General features: G+C 40.5%; 1 protein-coding gene across 5 annotated transcripts in view; it reads left to right on the top strand.

Annotated features, from left to right (window-relative positions):
• Nucleotides 1–21,220, top strand: part of RIPOR2 (RHO family interacting cell polarization regulator 2) — a 269,719-nt gene that overhangs the window by 177,919 nt on the left and 70,580 nt on the right. For 4 of the 5 annotated variants that reach the window (XM_053602052.1, XM_053602056.1, XM_053602053.1 and 1 more), the window contains exons 2-3: nt 19,099–19,225; nt 20,555–20,710. In XM_053602052.1, the coding sequence (XP_053458027.1) occupies nt 19,099–19,225; nt 20,555–20,710 (283 nt within the window). Of the gene's footprint in view, nt 1–18,550; nt 18,570–19,098; nt 19,226–20,554; nt 20,711–21,220 lie in introns of those variants that run through there. The other variant, XM_053602055.1, reaches the window with a different exon arrangement.

Genomic DNA, 21,220 nt, shown 5'->3' on the forward strand with positions numbered 1-21,220 from the left:
TCTTTGGTGTTGGAGGTTTGAGTCCGATCACCTCTCTGGGTCGGCCCCACCCTGGAAGCTTCCCGGGTTTGTGAGCAGTGTCAGGAAATCCCCCGCTCACCGGTGGCCTCCTCTGGTTGCCCAGGGAGACAGGGGGTGTGGCCTCAGAATATCCAGAAGTGAGCGTTCTTTTGTTTGCGTCCTTGTGATCGCAGCTTGCCTCAGCGGTGTTGATGTGCGTTCTTCAACCTTCTCTCTTGGTGAGGCTCAAGTCCACCAGGATACTTACTAAATTCCTGTCCCTTAACTCTCCTTCTGGACGGGAGCCTCTGTTGAAAGCTGGCTTCAGTCCGCCATCTTGTCTCTCTCCTCCGACAATGGCAGTTTTTAAAAGCTTTCCAGGTAATTCTAATTTGCAGCCAGGTTTGAGAACCTTTAAATCAATACATTATATTAGGCTCTTTTTAGAGGTTATTGATAGTTAAATCAATATAAAGATGTGGAGGTTAGGAAAAGGATAAATATTTATCTTAGTATAGTAGATGTCTTTAGATCAATCGAATAAATTAGTGTATTCATGGACATGACTTTGTGGCTTTAACCACAAGAGCACAGGTAGATACAGGGTTACTCCCAGCAGTGATTACCCATTTATTTTTGTTGAATCTAAAATGTTGGTATTATTATTATAGTGTGTTTTGAGCCTTAATGAGCACCCCAAGGTAAGGAATGGTTGTAGGATAAAGAACCTACAGGGGAGGCGCCTGTGGCTCAAAGGAGAAGGGTGCCAGCCCCATATGCCGGAGGTGGCGGGTTCAAACCCAGCCCAAGCCAAAAACTACAAAAAAAAAAAAAAGAAAGAAAAGAAAAGAAATAAAAGGCAGGAATGATGGTAAGATATCAGTTTATCTTCTTGAACCATATGAGCTCCAGGTTAGTACTGATTGACAGGGCATTATGAGTACTGATGACCCTCCATTGCAGGCTGATGGAAAATCACATGAAGAAGTGGGAAAAGGCACCTAGTAGGGGGATTCTCCCCTCTCAGCTAAAGGAGAATGAAAGCATGTAGTAACAAAACCCCATCTGGCAGGTGTGAACCCCGATTCTGGTTCCAACTCTGCCAAGAATCTTGATGGAATAGTTGCTTACAGGTCAGTTTCAGAATGAATTTTTTGAGACACAGTCTCACTTTGTCACTCTTGGGAGAGTGCCATGGCATCTTAGCTCACAGCAACCTCAGCTCTTGGGCTCAAGTGATTCTCTTGTCTCAGCCTCCTTGGCAGCTGGGACTACAGTTACCCACCACAACGCCCGGCTATTTTTTAGAGATGGGGTCTCGCTCTGGCTCAGGCTGGTCTCGAACTCATCTCATTCCTGCAAAATAGGAATGATGATGATCACTCTCCTACCTAACTCACAAGGTTGCTATCAGGATATAGAGTAGATGCCAAGCATTTAGAAAAGTGCATTCTGCAAACATGAAATATTTTTATGAATCCCCTCACCAATAAAAGGTGCTTCATTAAGGCCCCTAAGTGATATTTGATGCTGCTGTGTAACCACCAAAAGATGAAGAGATGAAGCATTCTTTCCATCAATATTGATCTCTAAAGAGTCACCTGCTCCTAGTAGAACTTGGTATTAAGTTCTTTGGATGGGACATTCCATATAGTGGAGAAGGCCTCTGTCCAACTGGCTGGAACCCTTGACTTCCCTACATGGAGATTATTTCGTCTGTTCATTCTTGTATGACTAACATGACCTAGCTTAATGTTTCCAGTTTGCTAAAAGTATTTGTTCCTTCAGTCCCACTGTCTGCGATGAAATTCCCAGAATACTCCCATAAGCTTCTTCCTATAAACCAGAGGACAGAGGCGATCTGAAGCTCCCTGACAATCCAATTCCCTCTCCCTATTGGTCTGTTCCACATTTGGGGTTTCTGTGTTTACACAGATGTTGGCCTGAGTGAAGTGGAAAATTAGGTAGATCTGGAACTTATTAAAGCCAGTTAATGCGAGCACTAGTGTGGTCATATTATAAGCTTCTTGTTTGCTTTGAAGTGGAATAGGGTAGACCCATCAAGTTAAAGGCCAAACCAAATCTTTTTCTTCTTCTGGAGAAAATAGACAAATTTCCTTTTTCTATGACTTCATCTTTATCTGCATCAGAATCTGAGAAGGACAAAAATTTTCATGTTTTTCTCTCATTCTATTAATACATCCCATTTTCACATTCACTGTGTCCTAAAGCACTGTATAAAGGGCGTAAAGGTTAAGAATGACTTTTCTGAGGCCATATTTGCCTGCGCTATGCTAGATGAACACCCTGATACCCATAAGCTATTTGAGATTGCCTTCTTCTGTCAGACGCACAATAAATAAAATGTTCAAACATACCTGTAAGTAGAGTGAATGAGATAACAAATCCCTGAATATCTGTCATCCAGTTTCAAAAAGTAGCAAGATGTTTCCATATTTTCTTCATCTATCTCTTTGGCTATTGTTGCTGGTGAAGCATCTTAAAATGAATCCAGACCTCATGTCATTTTACTGCTACACATACCCATGTGCATCTCAAAAGGATGGACATTTTCTTGTATAACCCTAGTGCCATCTCATGCCTAACAAAATTAATAACTACTTCATTAGTATCACCCATCTAACCCATATTAAAACATTTCAGGTATCTAAAAAATGACTTTCAGTTGATTGGTGGTCATGATCAAAACAGGGCCCATACATTGCATCTCTCGTGTCTCCTTGTCCTTCCTCCCACCCTTTTTTCCATGAGTAAATTATTTGCTTCGTAAAGAGTCTGAGGCCCTATCAAAGTCTGTCCAGAGAAGGTCTCCTTCCTGCTTTTTTTCTCCCAGGCTGTCCAAAGAATCAACACCTCTCACTCTGCTGTTTGTATGGGATGACAATACAAGAAAATGAATGAAAACCACTTTTTGCCTGGTGAACTAGAGAAAAAATTGAAAAGACAAACATTAAAAGAAGGGCAAACATTACGCAGTGTTGACTCCTAGAAAAGAATAAGCAGCCTTCAAGCAATTCTGGTGTGACCCAGAGGATAGAGTACTCTCCTGTGCATGATCATAGGGACTGATGCAGAAGAGAACAGGGTTTACAACCGGGAGAGCAAGGCGATGGAGTGGTGCCTTCAGGGAAGCAAGAGTCTTGGGAAAAGTCTTCCAACCCTCATTTTCCAGCTCTATAAAAACAGATGCGACTCCACTGTAGGTAAATCAGCTAACAATAATAACCAGGCGAAAGGGCTATAGACAACTAAGAGTGGAAGTCAATTTATTAGCCTGAGAGAGCTTGGTGTGGTTAGAGGAGCTATGTGGGCAGCTGAAAAGGGAGGCAATGAGACATTGCCTTTGGCTCCGAGTACGAGTAATACGGTCTCGCATGTGTACAAATCAGCCTCTAATGCATTCTTTTGTCTTTAGTGTTGAGAACTTGCCATATGTTGATGGATCAAGTGTTGGATACTTAAACATTTGTTCTTTTTTTACACTAAATTATACTTAGAGCTAAGAATTAGATGGACTTTATGCATCCTTATTGCCTTCACAGCTTCAAATCCTTTGGTTGAAGCAAAAGATGTAAGAAATTATTAAAACTCCTGATGTACAATAAAAAGAAGCATAATTCTGCTTTGTTGATCTAGGTATTTGCACGTAGCTGTATCTAACTGCTTTGTGTTCTGATTATAAATTATTTACTTTTGGCAACCAGAAATAATTCAGCAGATGTTATGCACGTGGCCACCTCTTGGTATGCAGAAGCTCGGCCATTAATGAAACTACTATCCCTATTATGGCAGCTTGATTTGCTAAAATTGCCATGCAGAGAACATGTGTACAGGCCTCTAGGAAGCCACTGAACTTTGAAAGTGCTGGTGATGATGCCACATGCATACATAGCACTGTTTTACTTTGTTAGGATTCTAGAAAACTCTTTAACACTGGGTTATTCTGCAGTGAATCTATTTGGTAGAGTTTCCTTACCAATTATTTTTTCATCAGCTATACTTCATTCAATAATAATTCACATGACATCATACAAAATACCACACATTTAGGAAGACCAAGATAAAATAATCAGAGCAATTTACTTTTAGGCAGAGAAAATTAAACACAACAGATATATTTCAACCTCTTAATACATGATGGCTGAAAAGTACCAACATTAACCTAGCTCATTTCCTTAGTAAAAACATCTTCCTATGCATATGTTGCTAAAAAAATGAAAATATTAAATTTAACAAACATTTCTATGCTTATATCAGATTGTAGTACAAATACAACAGGCCATTGATTCATGTAACAGGTTCACTCCGATATCATCATCTCTTTATCAACGATTAATTTTCATAATTCTGGGTGGCGCCTGTGGCTCAAGGAGTAGGGCGCTGGTCCCATATGCCGGAGGTGGCGGGTTCAAACCCAGCTCCACCCAAAAAAAAAAAAAAATAAATAAATAAATAAATTTTTTTTCATAATTCTATGTTACGAGAAGTGTTTTTCCTATAAAGTTTTACACATATAAAACATTTATTTATTTATTTATTTATTTTTGAGACAGTGTCACTATGTCGTCCTCAGTAGAGTGCTGTGGCATCACAGCTCACAGCAACCTCACACTCTTGGGCTCAAGCAATTCTCTTGCCTCAGCCTCCCAAGTATATGGGACTACAGGCACCCGCCACAACGCCTGGCTATTTTTTATTGCAGTTGTCATTGTTGTTTAGCAGACCCGGGCCTGGCTCAAACCTGCCAACTTGGGTGCATGTGGCCGGGGCCAGGTTTAGAACCCACCACCTCCAGTATATGGGGCCGGCGCCCTACTCTTTGAGCCACAGGCACCGCCCCCTAAAGTTATATTTTTATAAATGAATCCTTCCAAAAGCCAACAATAAGCAACCAAAATCAATCAGAACATATCATCATTTACAGAGTTCTAAAAACTATATGACACAGGCTATAATCAAGGCCATAACATATACAAGGTCATGAAGGAATTTATTTTCAAATATAGCCACAGGATAGAGATCATGAATAATAATACCAGTCTTCCCACATAAATCCTTTCAGCTTCCTTCCTGTGGATAAGCCCTTGGTCCCTTGAGGGTAGAAAAAAGCAAAGTTAGGAAACTCTGGGGACCAATGCCCAGAAAGGAGTCTAGGTGTTCTAACTCTGTGTCTCATGAAGATTACCAGGTCCATTTTTAAGCCCCTAGGAACAGTACTTCATATGCTCAAGTATTATTTTCAAGGCTATAATAAGATGCCTGAATGCTAAGCATTTGAAGTGCTGCTTTTAAAAATGTTGTCATAACAACAGGAATAAAATGACGAATGTAACTTGAGTTTGAAAGGACTGACTTAGTTTTAAGTCCATTGCTTGCAACCTTCGTGTTGCAAGGGCTTAACTGTAACCTAGCTCAAAGGCCATGATCATAGAACATTACGAGGGCTGAGTCAGTGTTTTTAACTGTATTTGTCATCACATAATTGCCAGTCAATTCTTCAAGTTCAGTTTACTTATTAGGATAGGCAGAAAGAAATTAATTGGCCATACACATGAAAAATCTGTTAGTTTGATTACATAGACCATATCTGAAAAGCTTTCATTTAAGATAATTTCTTATCCTTTCTCTAATATGAAATACAGCATGTAGCTTTATTTTATAAGGCTTAATTACATTTTCTACCTGACTGTCATGCTCACTAATAAATACCAGTGTTAGTCGCACATGATGGGCAAGGGAACAGGCAGACGGTGTGTAATTATACTTCCCACCACTCTGTTGGGTACATTTTCCTAGATCCTAATGGCTTTTTTGTTGTTGTTGTTTAGGAATTCCAAAGATGTATCTTCATTCTAGTGAGAACAATTAAAAAAAAAAAGCTTATAAAAATGGTAATTTCAGTAAAGTTAAATAGCAATAGAAGAGAGGATGCCAGTTATCATTTTCATGCTGTTTTGAAGTAAAGAATTACTATTAGCTAGAAATGATTTGCCAAGCTCTAGGGATAAACAGCCTGCCTGGCAAATATGCCTGAAGGAGTTGATGATGCCAGGCGCAGGGCCATTTTCTTCTATATAGGATTGTTGTTTTAGAATCTGGTGATCAAAAAATGAGGGTTCCTGGTGGGTGTATATTTCTTTCTGCAGCATCAGCCAAGCTGTTTCCAAAGATCATGTTTCTAAGAGATATTTCCCTTTTGATATACATGGGTTTGGTTAAAAAAAAGGTAAATTTACTTATTTTTACAAACAGCCTCATATAAGTGCAAAATGTTCTTTTCCTTCTAACCAAGGCCTGGTTTGAGGTATAGCCTGCATGAAATGAAGGCCTATAGGTGTTCTAGACTTTGCATTTTAAAATGAGTTATGAGAGCAGTAGTCAAAATCAACCCAACCCCTTGTGAGATTTAAGCAAGTTTTTATATCCTAAATCATTTCTCTTCTAATTATTGTGAGGCCAGCTGCTACTCCCTGCATTTATTTGATCCACCAGAACGGAAGAAAAAACAGAATTTTCATTTTTCCCAGGGCTGAAACGATGTCAATTATCTAGAAGTTTCTGCAATTGACTGTCCCAGTGAATAGACATGCTATTAACATTTCTTCTTTACTCCTCAAATGACTCAGCCAGAGCCTTAAAATAGCTTCGACTTATTCTGCTGTCATTGCTTTGAGGGAGAATGGAAGAGAGAGAAAGGGGAGAGCAATAATGTCAAATTACTTCATCTCTGTGTATTTCTTCACCTATAAAATGTGTATGGGTTTATAATTAGCACATTCCATTTGATGAATAAAAGTAATTCATCTCTTCAAAATAAAAGTGTAAGAAAGACCATTACTCCACATTAAGTACTTTACATGTTATCTCATTTTCTCTTTGGAACAACCACAGTGACTTAGACGTTATTATAATTTTATTGACAAGAAAAACGGGGGCTTAGAGAGAACAGGTAATCTGGTGAAGCCTAAGCCAACCTGGCTCCAGAGTTAATGCTTTTGCTATCTTACCCTGTACCAAGCATCAGAGAAGTTTCAAAAGACAGCTGGTACTCACCCTCAAAAAGGATACAGCTTGGTTAAAGGGGTGAGACATTCAATAAAATAACTATAAGATGAGTAAGTCTCTGAATATGTTAATTACCACCAGGAACAGTCAGCTTTTACATCTAATAATAATAATGGATTATAACCCTTTGAATAAAATATGAATCTATAGGGATAATAAAGAAATAAATGAATGAATAAAAGGATTAGGGAAAGCTCTTTCTTACAGTAGAAGAGTAGCATTTTTTTTTTTTTTTTTTTTACAGACAGAGTCTCACTTTGTTGCCCTTGATAGAATGCTGTGACATCACAGCTCACAGCAAACTCCAGCTCTTGGGCTCAGGTGATCCTCTTGTCTTAGCCTCCCAAGTAGCTGGGGCCACAGGCTCCCGCCACAACACCTGACTATTTTTTGCTGCAGTTTGGCCAGTACATGGGGTCAGTGCCCTACTCACTGAGCCACAGGCGCTGCCCCAGAGTAGCATTTTGCCACCATTATAGTATTAATCAATTCAAGTGAGAATCATAAATGAATGCTAAAAACTCCTGGGTCAAAGAAATGAGGTATTTGCATAGACTCAAAGTACTCTTGTTGCCAACTACTTATCAGTTACAAAGACAAAAATAATAACTTTCCAAAGGAAAAAATGGCCAACACCACTTTAACCAATGGCAAACAACACTTTAACCAACGGATCAAAGTTAATATCACCAGTAATGGGGCCAGCTGGAGTCCTTGTACCTGTGATGCAACAGCTAGAAAAGCACAATACTACTGACCTGGTCTCGCTACTAAACATGCACAGGCCAGATCTTTTTATAAGAAAACAGCAGACAAGGCCAAATTAAGGAACATCTACAAAACCACTGGCCTGAAGTTTATTAAAATGTCAATGTCAAAGACAAAGAATGGGCAGCGCCCATAACTCAGTGGGTATGATGCTGGCCATTCAACGAGGCTCGCAGGTTCAAACCAGGCCAAGGCCTGCTAAACAACAATGACAACTGCAACAACAACAAAAAAATAGCTGGGCATTGTGGCAGGCACCTGGAGTCCCAGCTACTTGGGAGGCTGAAGCAAGAGAATCGCTTGAGCCCAAGAGTTTGAGCTTGCTGTGAGTTGTGACGCTATGGCACTTTACTGAAGGTGACATAGTGAGACTCCGTCTCAAAAAAAATAAAGACAAAGAATGGCCAAGGAACTGTCCCAGATTAAAGGAGACTAAAGAAACATGAGGGAAGAGGCAGTGTATGATCTTGGATTGGCCCCTGGAATGGGGGGAAAGGAACAGTGTATGAAACGTTCTTGGGACAATTGCAGGAATTTGCATAAGGTCTGTACACTAGATAATAGTATTGTACTGATATTAAATTTCCTGATACTGATAACTGGACTATGGTTATATCAGTGAATATCCCAAGGACATGTGTTCTTAGGAAGTACACATTATTTAAGAGTAAATTAACAATAAAGAAAAGAGTAAATTTGCATAGCTACAATTTTTTTTTTTTGAGACAGGTTCTCACTCTGTCACCCCAGCTAGAGTGCAATAAAGTCATCTTAGCTCACTGCACCCTCAAACTCCTAGGCTCAATTGATCCTCCTGTCTTAGCCTCCCAAGTAGCTGGCGCTATAAGCCATGCCACCACATTCTGCTAATTTTTCTATATTTAGCAGAGATGAGGGTGGATATTACTATTTGCCCAGACTGGTCTCGAACTCTTGGCCTCAACCAATCCTCCCACCTCACCCTTCCAAAGTGCTAAGATTGTAGGTGCTAGCCACTGTGCTGGGACCGTATCTGCAAACTACTCAATGGTGGAGGGAATGGATATAAATACGTACATGCAAATTACTGTCGAAGGATTCAGGGGAAAATAATGTTTATGTGAGCGTACATGGAGAGAGAATGACAAAGCAAAATGTGGCAGATGTCAACAAATGATGAATCTGGGTGAAGAGAAGATGAGTATTTTGAAATCAAAGGCATTTTAAAATTGTTCTTTTGAACAGGGCTTCCAAAGTACCCATGTTTATAGTTCTTATTAATCAGTGTCTTTAATTATCTAAATATTGTTATTTTCAAAAAGATGCTAGTTTCTAGTTTCCCTAGCTTTCACTTAAACTTTCTGGCTGTTCCTGTCTCATTTATCTCCGTATTACGAGAAAAGTCCTTATTGTTTTAAATTATTATTAACAGGCTTAGTAAGCACCTACACATACTAGACCTTGTTTATATTCTTTTTTTTTTTTTTTTTTGTAGAGACAAGAGTCTCACTTTATGGCCCTCGGTAGAGTGCCATGGCATCACACTGCTCACAGCAACCTCCAACTCCTGGGCTTAAGCGATTCTCTTGCCTCAGCCTCCCGAGTAGCTGGGACTACAGGCACCCGCCACAACGCCCAGCTATTTTTTGGTTGCAGTTCAGCTGGGGCCGGGTTTGAACCAGCCACCCTCGGTATATGGGGCCGGCGCCTTACCCTTGTTTATATTCTTATTTACACCTTACAAAAATCCTCTGAAATGTTAGTCCTTTTATACAAACAAGGAAACTGGGGTTTACAGAAAGTCAAATAATGAGCATAGTTGTAAACTGTAGAATTCAAACCAAGACCAGATTTATCTGATCCTGGATTCCATGTTCTTATGATCCCAGCTTTGCTGACTTCCTTAGAGCATTGAGGAAAAGGTACCACTTAAAATTTCTCTCCATGTTATTTTTTGCACCAAAAGTTGTTTCCCATCTGCTTTCTGTGCAGTCATATTATCTTTTCCAATTAAACAATTAAAGTTTTTATAAAAGCAGAGCTCAGTTTGAGGTTCTCTTTGGATCTAGAACAACATATAGCATCCTGCCAGAGCTGAGTCAATAATAGGTACTTAATAATTATGTATTGATTAATGGAGTCTTAGAAAACATGGGAAGAAAATCATTGATATCAGTTTCTAGAGATTCTTAAAATTAGTTTCTTTCAAGTTAGTTGAAACCAAGTCTTCATTGCGGTAACCTTTGTCTTTTTAGGCATTTTACCTGTTATAAAGTGCTTGCTTATTTTCTGTGAGTTTTTAAGCAGAAGTCCAGCCACCAACGCTGATGATGGAAGGTCAGTTTAAAAGATGTCTAAGTAGCCTTGTGATTGTATTATTGATGCGGTGGTCTCAGTTGAACCTGACCTTTATTCTACAGATATAGAATATGGAGTTCATTGAGTTTATAACTGGCCTCTGCGGCAAGTTCTTTCATCCCCTGGCTGAGGAGTGAGGCAGTTGGGTTCTATAATTTTTTCGATCATTTCCATCACTTGTCCAAGTCAAACAGCATAATGTAGCATGCATATATTTATCACTTGGCTAGCAAACAATGTTCACAACTGAAATGCAAATATTAGCATTGCCTTGATTTATTTTAAAACAGCCATATATTCTTTAAAAATAATCAATGACATCAATATATCTACTACTTGAAAAAGATTAGCCAACTGCTCTGTAATGGGTACTTTGTAACCATATAATAGCAGACACCTACTTTTAGGATTCATCTTAAATAATCCTAGTGAGCTGATTACATCTGGCCCACATGCCTATTTCTGACTACTGAATTATACTTCTGGTCCGGACTAAGATATGCAGGAGCACAAACAGGATGGCATGGTTAGCAGAGGAGAAAGGAAGAACCCAAACTGGGCATGAAGAAGTGACTCAGAAAGTGCAGTGAGGCCAAGTGTGGCGTCTTATGTGGCCTGGCTGGGAGAAATGATCAAATCATGAAAGCGACTCTTGGCTTGTTGCTTATTGATTCGGCTTTTCCTTTCCAAATCCTGATTTTGGGGGCACTTTTTCTGAAAGAAAGAATGACTTTTCCTAAAAATTGATAATGATTTTTTAAGTAGCCTTATTGATATAAAATTCACATGCCATAAAATTACTTAAGTGTACAGTTTGAGTTTGAGTTGATTTGTACAGTTGTGTGACCGTCACCACGATGCGCTTTCGAATGCTTCCACCACCGCTCCAAACGCTCTTCTGGCTCCTTTCCCTGTGCCCATACCTGGCCTCAGGCAAACGCTTGAATTGATAGCAGAATTTTTTGCTTTTGCCAACACATCACTCCAGAAACCTGCCAACTGATCTGTTGGTCAATCGTCTCGTCTCAGAGGGTTCATCTCAGTCTAGCTTGTGGATGGCATAGCTTTGTATCTGTGGCAACAACTGGTTTCTAAGTTGACATTTTGCCCCCGTAAGAAATGCCTTGGCAAGAACTGAGATATCCTTACTAATTTCATTTAGAAGTCACAGATGTCTCTCACGTTTTTATTCATCAATAATGATCTTTCAGAATTATCTATCTAGGTTTTTGTTTTTTTTTTTGAGGCAGAGTCTCACTATGTCACCCTTGATAGAGTGCTGTGGCGTCACAGCTCACAGCAACCTCAAACTCTTGGGCTTAAGAGATTCTCTCGCCTCAGCCTCCCAAGTAGCTGGGACTACAGGCACCTGCCACAACACCCAGCTATTTTTTTTTTATTGTAGTTGTCATTATTGTTTAGCAGGCCCAGGCTGGGTTTGAACCCTCCAGCAGGTGTATGTGGCTGGCGCCATAACCACTGAGCTACGGGTGCCAAGCTATCTATCCAGGTATTTATTTATTTTATTATTTTACTTTTTTTGAGACAGAGCCTCAAGCTATTGCCCTGGGGAGAGTGCCGTGGCATCATAGCTCACAGCAACCTCCAACTCCTGGGCTTAAGCAATTCTCTTGCCTCAGCCTCCCGACTATGTTTTTTTTTTTTTGGTTGTGGTTGTCATTGTTTGGCAGGCCCAGGCTGGATTCAAACCCACCAGCTCTGGTATATGTGGCTGGCGCCTTAGCTGCTTGAGCTACAGGCTCTGAGTTCCAGATTTTTATTTAGATAGAGGATATGGTTAACTTAGAAAAGGAGAACGCCACTAAGGTTAAGGCAACACCATCCGCCTATTGTGTTCTTGTTTTTTGAACTTCATGATGTTTGATGTTCGGCAACTGAAGCATGTACGGACAATCATGTGCTCTCTTATTTCCCGGAGAAAAGCCCTATTCTCTTCCTTGGAGGAATTTCCTTTGCCATTGGGCAAAACTGCCATATTTAAAAAATCAGAAATGAAAAGCATATATAATGTAGACTGGTTAGTCTTCCCTTTATTATCCAAAGGAGCACATGGAATATGGGGTAGACCTGCATATCCTTTTAAAGATGGGTTAAAAAAAAAAGCTAATTTATAAACCCCTTAGCATAGCTCTAAAAAAAGAATGTGATGGAAAAGCAGGATGCAAAATGTAGCATGCAGTGGCAGTATGTACAAATTATTACTCTTTATATGGGCAGAGAAGAGCTGAAGAAAATTAAGCACATCAAAATTCTACTGGTGGTTTTCTTTGGGTGGTGTTAAATATAAACAGTATAATCCTTTTCTCCCTTACCTTGCCTTCTTTTTTACTTTTCTGTATTTTTCTAATAAAGCAGAGTACTTTCATGCTCATAAAGACTAAAAATAATCTAATGAATCATGTCTCCTTTAATGAGTCCCAGTATACTTAACTCTAACAATCAATATTAACATTCCTTCTAGCTGACTGGTGGGTTGGTCTGGTTGCTTTACAGGTTAATCAATGCCTACAGCACTTTTACTCTGAACTAGTCAGTTTGGAGAGTCACATCTGGCAGGTGTTGACAGGAGGTCAGCCAGTTTCTGGGCTATCCAGATCCTTGCCTTTATAGGCCTACCCTTACAGGTCTCACCGCGAAATTGTTAAAATTTGAAGAGAGAGGGTTGCTGACTCAGGCTAATCAAATTCACAAGAAAGCATAAGCCAGAATGCCGGTTTATAAAAATATAATAAGAAGTAGAACTGTTACCTAGACTGGACTTGCCAAATATTTCCTCATCATTTTTACTGCTTCCCCTGGTGCCACTGCCATGAGCTTCATCGTGGGGCCTGCTGCCTGGGCTGCTATGTGGCAGTTGTCCTTCACTGCCCATGGTCCACGCAGCCCTCCCAGGTTGAGTCATCATTTATTCTTCAGACTTAAGTTACCTCTAAGTTTTCCAGAAAGCTGCCAGTTTCCCCTCTGAATTGCAATCATATTCCACCTTCCATTTGTTGTCCCATCAGAGCCAGAGACCAGGAGGAGTGGGGTGTGGAGGATCTCTTGATGACAGAGTCTTACTTTGTCACCCCAGGTAGAATGCTGTGGCATCATCTAGCTCACAGAGCCTCAGACTCAAGCGATCCTCTTGCCTCAGCCTCCCAAGTATCTGGGACTACAGGAGCCTGCCACAATGCCCAGATAGTATTTCTATTTTTAGTAGAGACAGGGTCTCACTCTTGTTCAGGCTGGTCTCAAACTCCTGAGTTCAAGCAATCTGCCTGCTTCAGCCTCCCAGAATCTTAGGATTACAGGTGTGAGCCAATGCGTCTGGCTGATTCCTTGATCTCTCTCTCTCTTTTTTTTTAATTAAATCATAGTTGTGTACATTAATGCAATCATGGGGTACAATGTGCTGGTTTTATATACAATTTGAAATATTTTCATCAAACTGGTTAACATAGCCTTCACAGCATTTTCTTCCTTGATCTCTTTTTATCTCCCTCAACCTCCTTCCCTCCCATCTCCAGACTCAGTGCTCATGACCAAAGCCACCTGCTTATTTGATGAGTTTCCTTCTAATTTAAAGACACAAGTTGTGCAGGTCCAGCGGTCGCTGATAGCATCCACGAAGGCCCAGTGTATCACAGTGGGCATAGCAGAACATGTAAAATCTTTTACTTACTGTAATTTCAAAAGACCCTACTATGTGTTTAACTGGAACTCAGCACTGCTTAGCAGGAGAGAAGGTAGAAGTTTTTACTGTAAGAAGAATCAGGAAGAAAAACAGCTGTGGCTCTTGGGGTTCTGTGCCAAGAAGGTCAGCTCAGAATGGCAGGGTTTCTTCAATGCTTACTCAAGGTCTTAGAATCTTTGCAGAAGATCCTGTTGCTCCCATTAAGTTATAGAAATGGCAGTGAGGGGCAGGGGGCACCCAGTATGATAGCCAGTGCCTCCTGCAACAAAGTGAAGAGCAAACCATAGCATTTTCACCTGTTGCCTAAGATTCGAAAACTTTCTGGGATTTAATGCAAGTAAATGAAAGTTATTTTCACAAAGACCAGGCAAAGGGTCAATAACTTAGAGACTGGAAACATTTTTCAAAGCTCCAGCAGTTCCAAGTAGCAGCGTCCAAAAGCAAGTTTCTTTTGTGTGGAATTTCATGCTTATTAGAGATGGCATTTGGTGACCCTTAGTGATATGTATTGGGTACAGTGCATACTGTAGGACCAGGAGCAGAGGTCCGTCTCTAAAAGTTTGCAGATAAAAATAATGAAATAGGGCTTGGCTCCTGTGGCTCAAGCAGCTAAGGCGCCAGCCACATACACCTGAGCGGGCGGGTTCAAATCCAGCCCGGTCTGCCAAACAACAATGTCGACTGCAACCAAAAAATAGCCGGATGTTGTGGTGGGCGCCTGTAGTCCCAGCTACTTGGGAGGTGGAGGCAGGAGAATCGCTTGAGCCCAGGAGTTGGAGGTTGCTGTGAGCTGTGATGCCATAAGCACTTTACCCAGTGTGACAGCGTAAGGCTCTGTCTCAAAATAATAATAATAATGAAATAGTACATAGGTCTGAACTCATAATAAGGACTTCATCAGGGAATCTGAACTTTCCTGATGTAATCAGAATTTTTGAAACCTAATACATTAGTTTTTAGAAATAATATTTGTCCTTCTGGAGACTTATAAACAACTATATAGAGTTATATAATCTTGCATATGAACACTCTCTCACCTGAACTCCCAACTCTAGGCAATTCCAAATGTCTACAATTTAAAAAAAAGAAATTGACATTATATAAATAATACATGCATATGTTTTCTTTATTAAAAATTAAGACAATGCAGAAACAATTAAAATGTTCTTGACTACCACTCAGTATCACCTCTCCATAGGCCATCCACCTGTATATACTTTCAGAACTTTCCTGTTTGCGCACATAACAAACTGTTATGCAGTTTTGTTTGTAATGTTCCTACTATCCTGTTCTGTTTCATTCTGCAATTTGTCCTGGGATTCTTTTCTTTTTTTCTTTTCTTTTCTTTTTCTTTCTTTGCTTTTTGAGACAGAGTCTCACTCTGTCACCCTGGGTAGAGTGCCGTGGTGTTATAGCTCACAGTAACCTCAGTCTCTTGGGCTCAATAGATCCTATTGCCTTAGCCTCCCAAGTAGCTAGGGCTACAGGTGCCCACCAAGATGCCCAGCTAGTTTTTCTATTTTTAGTAGAGATGGGGCTTGCTCTTGATCAGGCTGATCTTGAACTCCTGAGCTCAAGTGATCCACCTCCCTCAGCCTCCCAGAGTGCTTGGATTACAGGTATGAGCCACTGTGCCAGGCCTTTATGTCTTGGAGATCTTTCTATGTGGGTATACTATTTTTAACTGCTACATAGTATTCCATAACCATAGTTATGCCACAAGGTATTAACCAGTTCCTATAATGACTAATTTCTCATTTCTCATTTTCCCAGTATTATTAACATTGCCCATAATGAACATCCTTGTATATGCCTCTTTGTGCATTTGGGTATTTCTCTAGAGATGATATCAAAGAATAGAAGTGGCCCATTACAGGAAAAGTATGTTTTGCATTTTTAAATAGATACTACCAAAATGTCCTTCAAAATTTTAATACCATTTTACACACCCCAGTTAGTAGTGCTACTGTGCTTTTACTATAGTCCTTTCTTTAGGTTAAGGCTTTTGGTCCTAGAGTGCCTGGTATTACAATACAGATTACTCCGGCAGGGACAAGTAAGGCCTTAAAACCAGAAAATTTTCGGGGGGGGGGGGGGTAGGTAGTTTTGCTGGAAGCTAGGAAGAGAGTAGGTCCCTGGAACTTCTTAAGAAGCCAGGGAATAACTTGAAGACATATGACACGACACTAAGAGGCAGGAGTGAGTGACCGTAAGGATGATTAAGATGATAAGGGAGAAGTGGAGATAACTTGCAACCGGCAAGGCCTGGGGAAGCTGGAAGAACATTTAAGTCAGATTTGGGGGGTCTGGGATTGCAGTGTGGTATTTTGTATACTCTCATCGCTAATACCTCCTGCTCACCCCTGCTCCAGCCCACTCATTTTATTTCTCCGAGAGGCTGACTTTGTGCGTGTGCACATGCTTGTTTTATGACTCTCCTAAGGCCATGTCAGCCTTTAAGGGGATTGATGGCAAGATAGGGATCTCGGTCTAAACCAGCTCTCAGCCAAATTCTTTCCTGATAATCATCATCTCTAAGACCACAAAGGCAAACAGAATGCTTACCCACATCAAGTTCCTAGTGGCCACCTATTCCACATCTAAATTTAATAAAAAGTTTCTGAAGATTTTACCCCCTCCCAAAGCATCTTAAAGTCTTAGAACTCCAAACATTTGTTTTATTCTTGAGAATCTTGCTTACTTGTTACAGAAAAAGAAGGAAAATTGTTTCACAGTCTGGCACCAAATTGTAGCAGATTATTTTAATAAAATTTTAAATTTTCGACCAACCTGGCATCTTTTTTCCTTTCTTTTTTTTTTTTTGACTATCACTAGTGCAACTGATTGTTCAATTAATACTTTCCCTAAGCCAGTGCTTCCCAAACTTCGCAGAACAATGGAATCACCTGGGGACTTTTTAAAAATCTCTACATTAATTGAACAGAACACTTGGGATGGAAGTCAGGCATCAGGAGTTAACTGATTCAATGAATAAGAGAAAAAACATTTAGTTAAAAAAATATATAATTTCGGCTCAGCATCTATAGCACAGTGGTTACGGCACCAGCCACATAAACCAAGGATGGCGGGTTCAAAACTGGCCTGGGCCAGCTAAATAACAATGACAACTACAACAAAAAATAGCCGGGCGTTGTTAAGGGCACCTGTAGTCCCAGCTACTTGGGAGGCCTAGGCAAGAGAATTGCTTAAGCCCAAGAGTTTGAGGTTGCTGTGAGCTGTGACATAGTGAGACTCTGTCTTAAAAAAAAAAAGGGTGACACAGTGAGACTCTGTCTTAAAAAATATATATATGTATATATATACATATATATAATTTCTGGGAGGTACAAGGCAGTGATACAGTCAGATATTTCAACTACTCCAAGTATTTTTCTGGTATTAAAGAATGTTGGTACGATAGACCTACTGAACAATAATTTACAAAATGAGATGCAGTACTAAGAAAATCCATCCAATTGAGACTTTAATTAAGGTAAGTATTTGGTTATCGTATTATTGAGTACAGGAAGAGCATAAACTCCAGTGCTTTCTTGATTATTTAGTGGAAGTTTGTATATTATACAATGATAACATAGACGAGTTTTATGAGCAGGAAGGTGTCCTCAATGAAATGTAGACAGACCCATTGGTGCTTAGAGAACATGTAGGAAGAGCCTCATTAAGGGTTTAAAGGAATTGGGGTTATTTTTGAGCCTTGGGGGTGGGGAGAGGTCACCAGAGAGAGCCTCATCTGCCCCTGCGTTTTGTCTAGCCACGTGTGCCCTGCATAGTTCTTTTACTGCGCATACATACTTCTTCATTACTTTTAAAATTCTAAAGAATTCTTAAGCTTCCATTCCCCAGCTGGTAAGGGGTTTGCATCCCACCCAGATGAAAGAGCAAGCCTATTGCCAGACCTATGGCCAAGTGAGTCAGCACCTGCACCCTGAGGGAGCACATACAAACCCCAGGGCTGCTCTCTCCTGGGAGGCAGGGAGCAAGGGAGGGAGGGGATTTAAAAACCTGCCGTGTGGGGGAGGGGGCTGTTTGCCCAGCTTTCTCCGGGGAAGTGACTTGCTCAAACCTCTGCCTTGCTGAACTGCTTCATGCCGCTTTGAGTAGGGCCCAGTGAAGTGTGTCTTTTGTCACATCTAGATGCACTACAAGAGAGTTCTGCTGCTGCTTTTTAGCTTGCTTTCTTGCTGGGTCTTTAAAAGGCAATTGGTTGTCTGTTCACTTTGGAAGCCTTCAATCTGGGCAGTAGCTGTCATGTATTTATTTCCTGCTAGCCCGTCCCCCTCTGGACCAAAGTCACCTGCTGGGTATGTGATTTGACTCTTGTTGATCTCAAGGGAATAGAATTACCTAATAGGTCTAGGATAATCCTTTGGGGGAACTGGTCTTGGGCTTCTGTCCAGACCAAGATGCTTTGACAATGCATCTTGGTCTACCGGGGTGAGTCTTTAGAAACGCGGAGCAAGCAGCCAAAGGAGGCGTTGTGTACTTTCTGTTGTATTTCCCCTCTTGCCTTTTCTTCCCTCACTTGCATTCTTATCTAACCTAGATTGTCACTTCTTTTGTGAGCGCTCCTTTTACCCTTCTTACTGTGCACTGTCAACAGTAGTGACACAATCATGGCTTTCGAAATATTCTTAAGGATCCAAAGGAAGAACAAGTTTAAGTAAGTTCATCTCTAAAGAAAACTAGTGTTTAAATAAATAAATAAAAGGGGAAGGGGGAAGAAACCTAGTGTTTTAACCTGATTGACTTCCAAGTGTATAATTCCACCTTCAGACCTGTTTTGTCTGGATGATTTGTCCAGTGTTTTGAACTGGATGAAGTACTTATCTGAAGCTTTGAATTGGCCTATTTGTGTGTTTTTATTATTATCGTGGTTGGAAGTAGATGCTGCAAAAGTTTTCATGTGTTTGAAGGTGTAGTTGAACTTTGTATTAAAAAAAATTCTTGAAGAAAACCTAAGCCAACTTTTATTTGTTGTTGTCTGGGTAAGTTGGTATCTTTTTTATTCACCTTGAGAGTTGAACTGTTTGGTTGGAAAAGACCATTCCCTTGTAAAGAATCTCACAAGCATCTAAGAGTCTTGTGACTCACTTCACCTGGCTCACAGTTATTATTGTTGTTGACAAGCTTAGCATATCTTCTGTCTGAATCTGCCTGTAAGTTGTCATAATCTTTCTATTGTCTTATAGGACTGCCAACGAGACTCCCAGAAATCATGTTGGTAGGATCCCAGTCTTTTTCACCTGGAGGGCCCAATGGGATCATTAGAAGCCAGTCCTTTGCAGGTTTCAGCGGCCTTCAGGAAAGGCGATCAAGGCAAGTAGTATGTGGTTCTCTCCTCGAGTGCAGCTTGAGAAGCACGTGAGCTTTGATGTCCTGAGGAGGGTCTCTGTGCATTCGCCTCACCAGAAAACACATACACACACAACAATTTTAATCTCCTTTTCAGTGAAAGGATATACCAAAAATTAAGTGCTGTAATTTCTTTTCTAACAGAATTCCTACTGAAAAAAAGATGGCTGAGGATTTAGGATAAGCTAGTGATGTATGTATAGACCACTCCATATCCTTTCTGAAACATGTATTCCGTTGCATTCAGATTTTGCTGACTGTGTGGTAGGAAGTTACTTAGTGGATAAAGATTGTGCCTCTGCCGGCTGATTCCAGGAAGTGATGTCATTCAGACAGGGGTTGTCAAAGTCAGTCTTCTAGTTTCCTTGGAATCTCGTCTCATCTAAAACAGGACTTAGGGGAACTCAAGAAAGAAAGCACAGCTAGTGAATAGGTAACATGGAATACAGTTTGTCTTCAGTTTTTCTGATTTGATAAAGGTCTTAGCCTCTGAAGGGCCCTGTGTGCTTAGTTGATCATATTGTCCCTTTTGGTGTACATGGTGATGACAGAGGGGCACAGCTAATAACTAACCGGGGAGGGGTATAGCAGGCACCTGCCAGACTTAGAGATCCCAGCTTTCCTGCTGATAGCTGGGCCAGCAAGTGTCCTGGCCTCTGGTTCTCCCATACAGATCACTACTTTGGGTTAAGTTATCAGGCGTCCATCTTATCACTGCAAGCTGCATCCCTGACTAGAAGTATGGGATTTTTATACATTGTACCTAATCATAATTTATTCCACAATAATGGAATGTCATAGAGAATTCTCTAATGTCATATCAAATTAGCCATTTAGTGTGCTATGGCCCCTTATCAAAAAGACTTCATTCACACCCTACTTGAACTTAATGAATGCATGCACCTAATATTGCACAATGCACAGACTTTGTAGTTGGACTATATCTTCTTCCCGGGCTTTATGTCCAAAAATTGTTTGTTCTTGGCTTCCTACGTGTACATACTAAGTTTCAGAGAAGCAACACATTTTCACTCAGAGAACACATTACCGGAAGCCAGACTTTGTAGCCTCTGCCCAACAAAGCTTTCAGATTTCAGCAGTTAACAAATCTAATCCCAAGGAACAAGGGATAGCGCAGATCTGCTAATACACAACGGAACATTACCTTCCGCAAAGGACACTTAATGGGAACACAAGATGATTAAAAAGACATTTCTTGAGTCACATCCTGTTGGATGCCCAAGGCTCACAATTTCTTCTGTTTTTGTTTTATTTTGTATTTCCTTCCCATAGGTGTAACTCCTTCATTGAAAATTCCTCTGCTCTCAAGAAGCCTCAGGCCAAACTGAAGAAAATGCATAATTTAGGTCACAAAAACAGCAACCCTCCCAAAGAGCCTCAGCCTAAAAGGGTGGAAGAAGTCTACAGGGCCTTGAAAAATGGACTTGAGTAAGAACCTTAAACCTGATGATGCACATTATGGAATGATGTGGGAGGGGTGTCAGAGTAAAGCTAGTAGGAGGAGATCATTTTTTAAAATGTCTTTTTCTATAGGAGATATTTTATTCTTGTGCCACAGTCAGGGAAGACTTAAATGAGTCTCAAAGATAGGAAATATGTTGAGATTCCACATCCTATCCATAACATTGGAAAAAACTGGAAACCTTGTATGTGTTGAATTTTACTCAAACAATGGTGGACAGGCTTATCCATTCTAGAGACTGCTGAAGGAGGACTCTGAAACCTTCCTGAGTATACTATGGGGATTGTGTGCCCAGAATAAGGTTTTCCTCATGTGCAGCAAGACATTCACAGTGTTAGATAGAATTGCTGAATATAGGGAGGGACCCCTTAATTCCCTACGGGTTTTTTCCTTTCCGGATTTTCAGCCTCACAAGGGTTCTCCTTTTTGATGAGCTAGATCAATCTGATGCAGCTAACAGAACGTTCAAAACATCG

This window comes from Nycticebus coucang, chromosome 9 (assembly GCF_027406575.1).
Source record: "Nycticebus coucang isolate mNycCou1 chromosome 9, mNycCou1.pri, whole genome shotgun sequence".
Classification (NCBI taxonomy): Eukaryota; Metazoa; Chordata; class Mammalia; order Primates; family Lorisidae; genus Nycticebus; species Nycticebus coucang.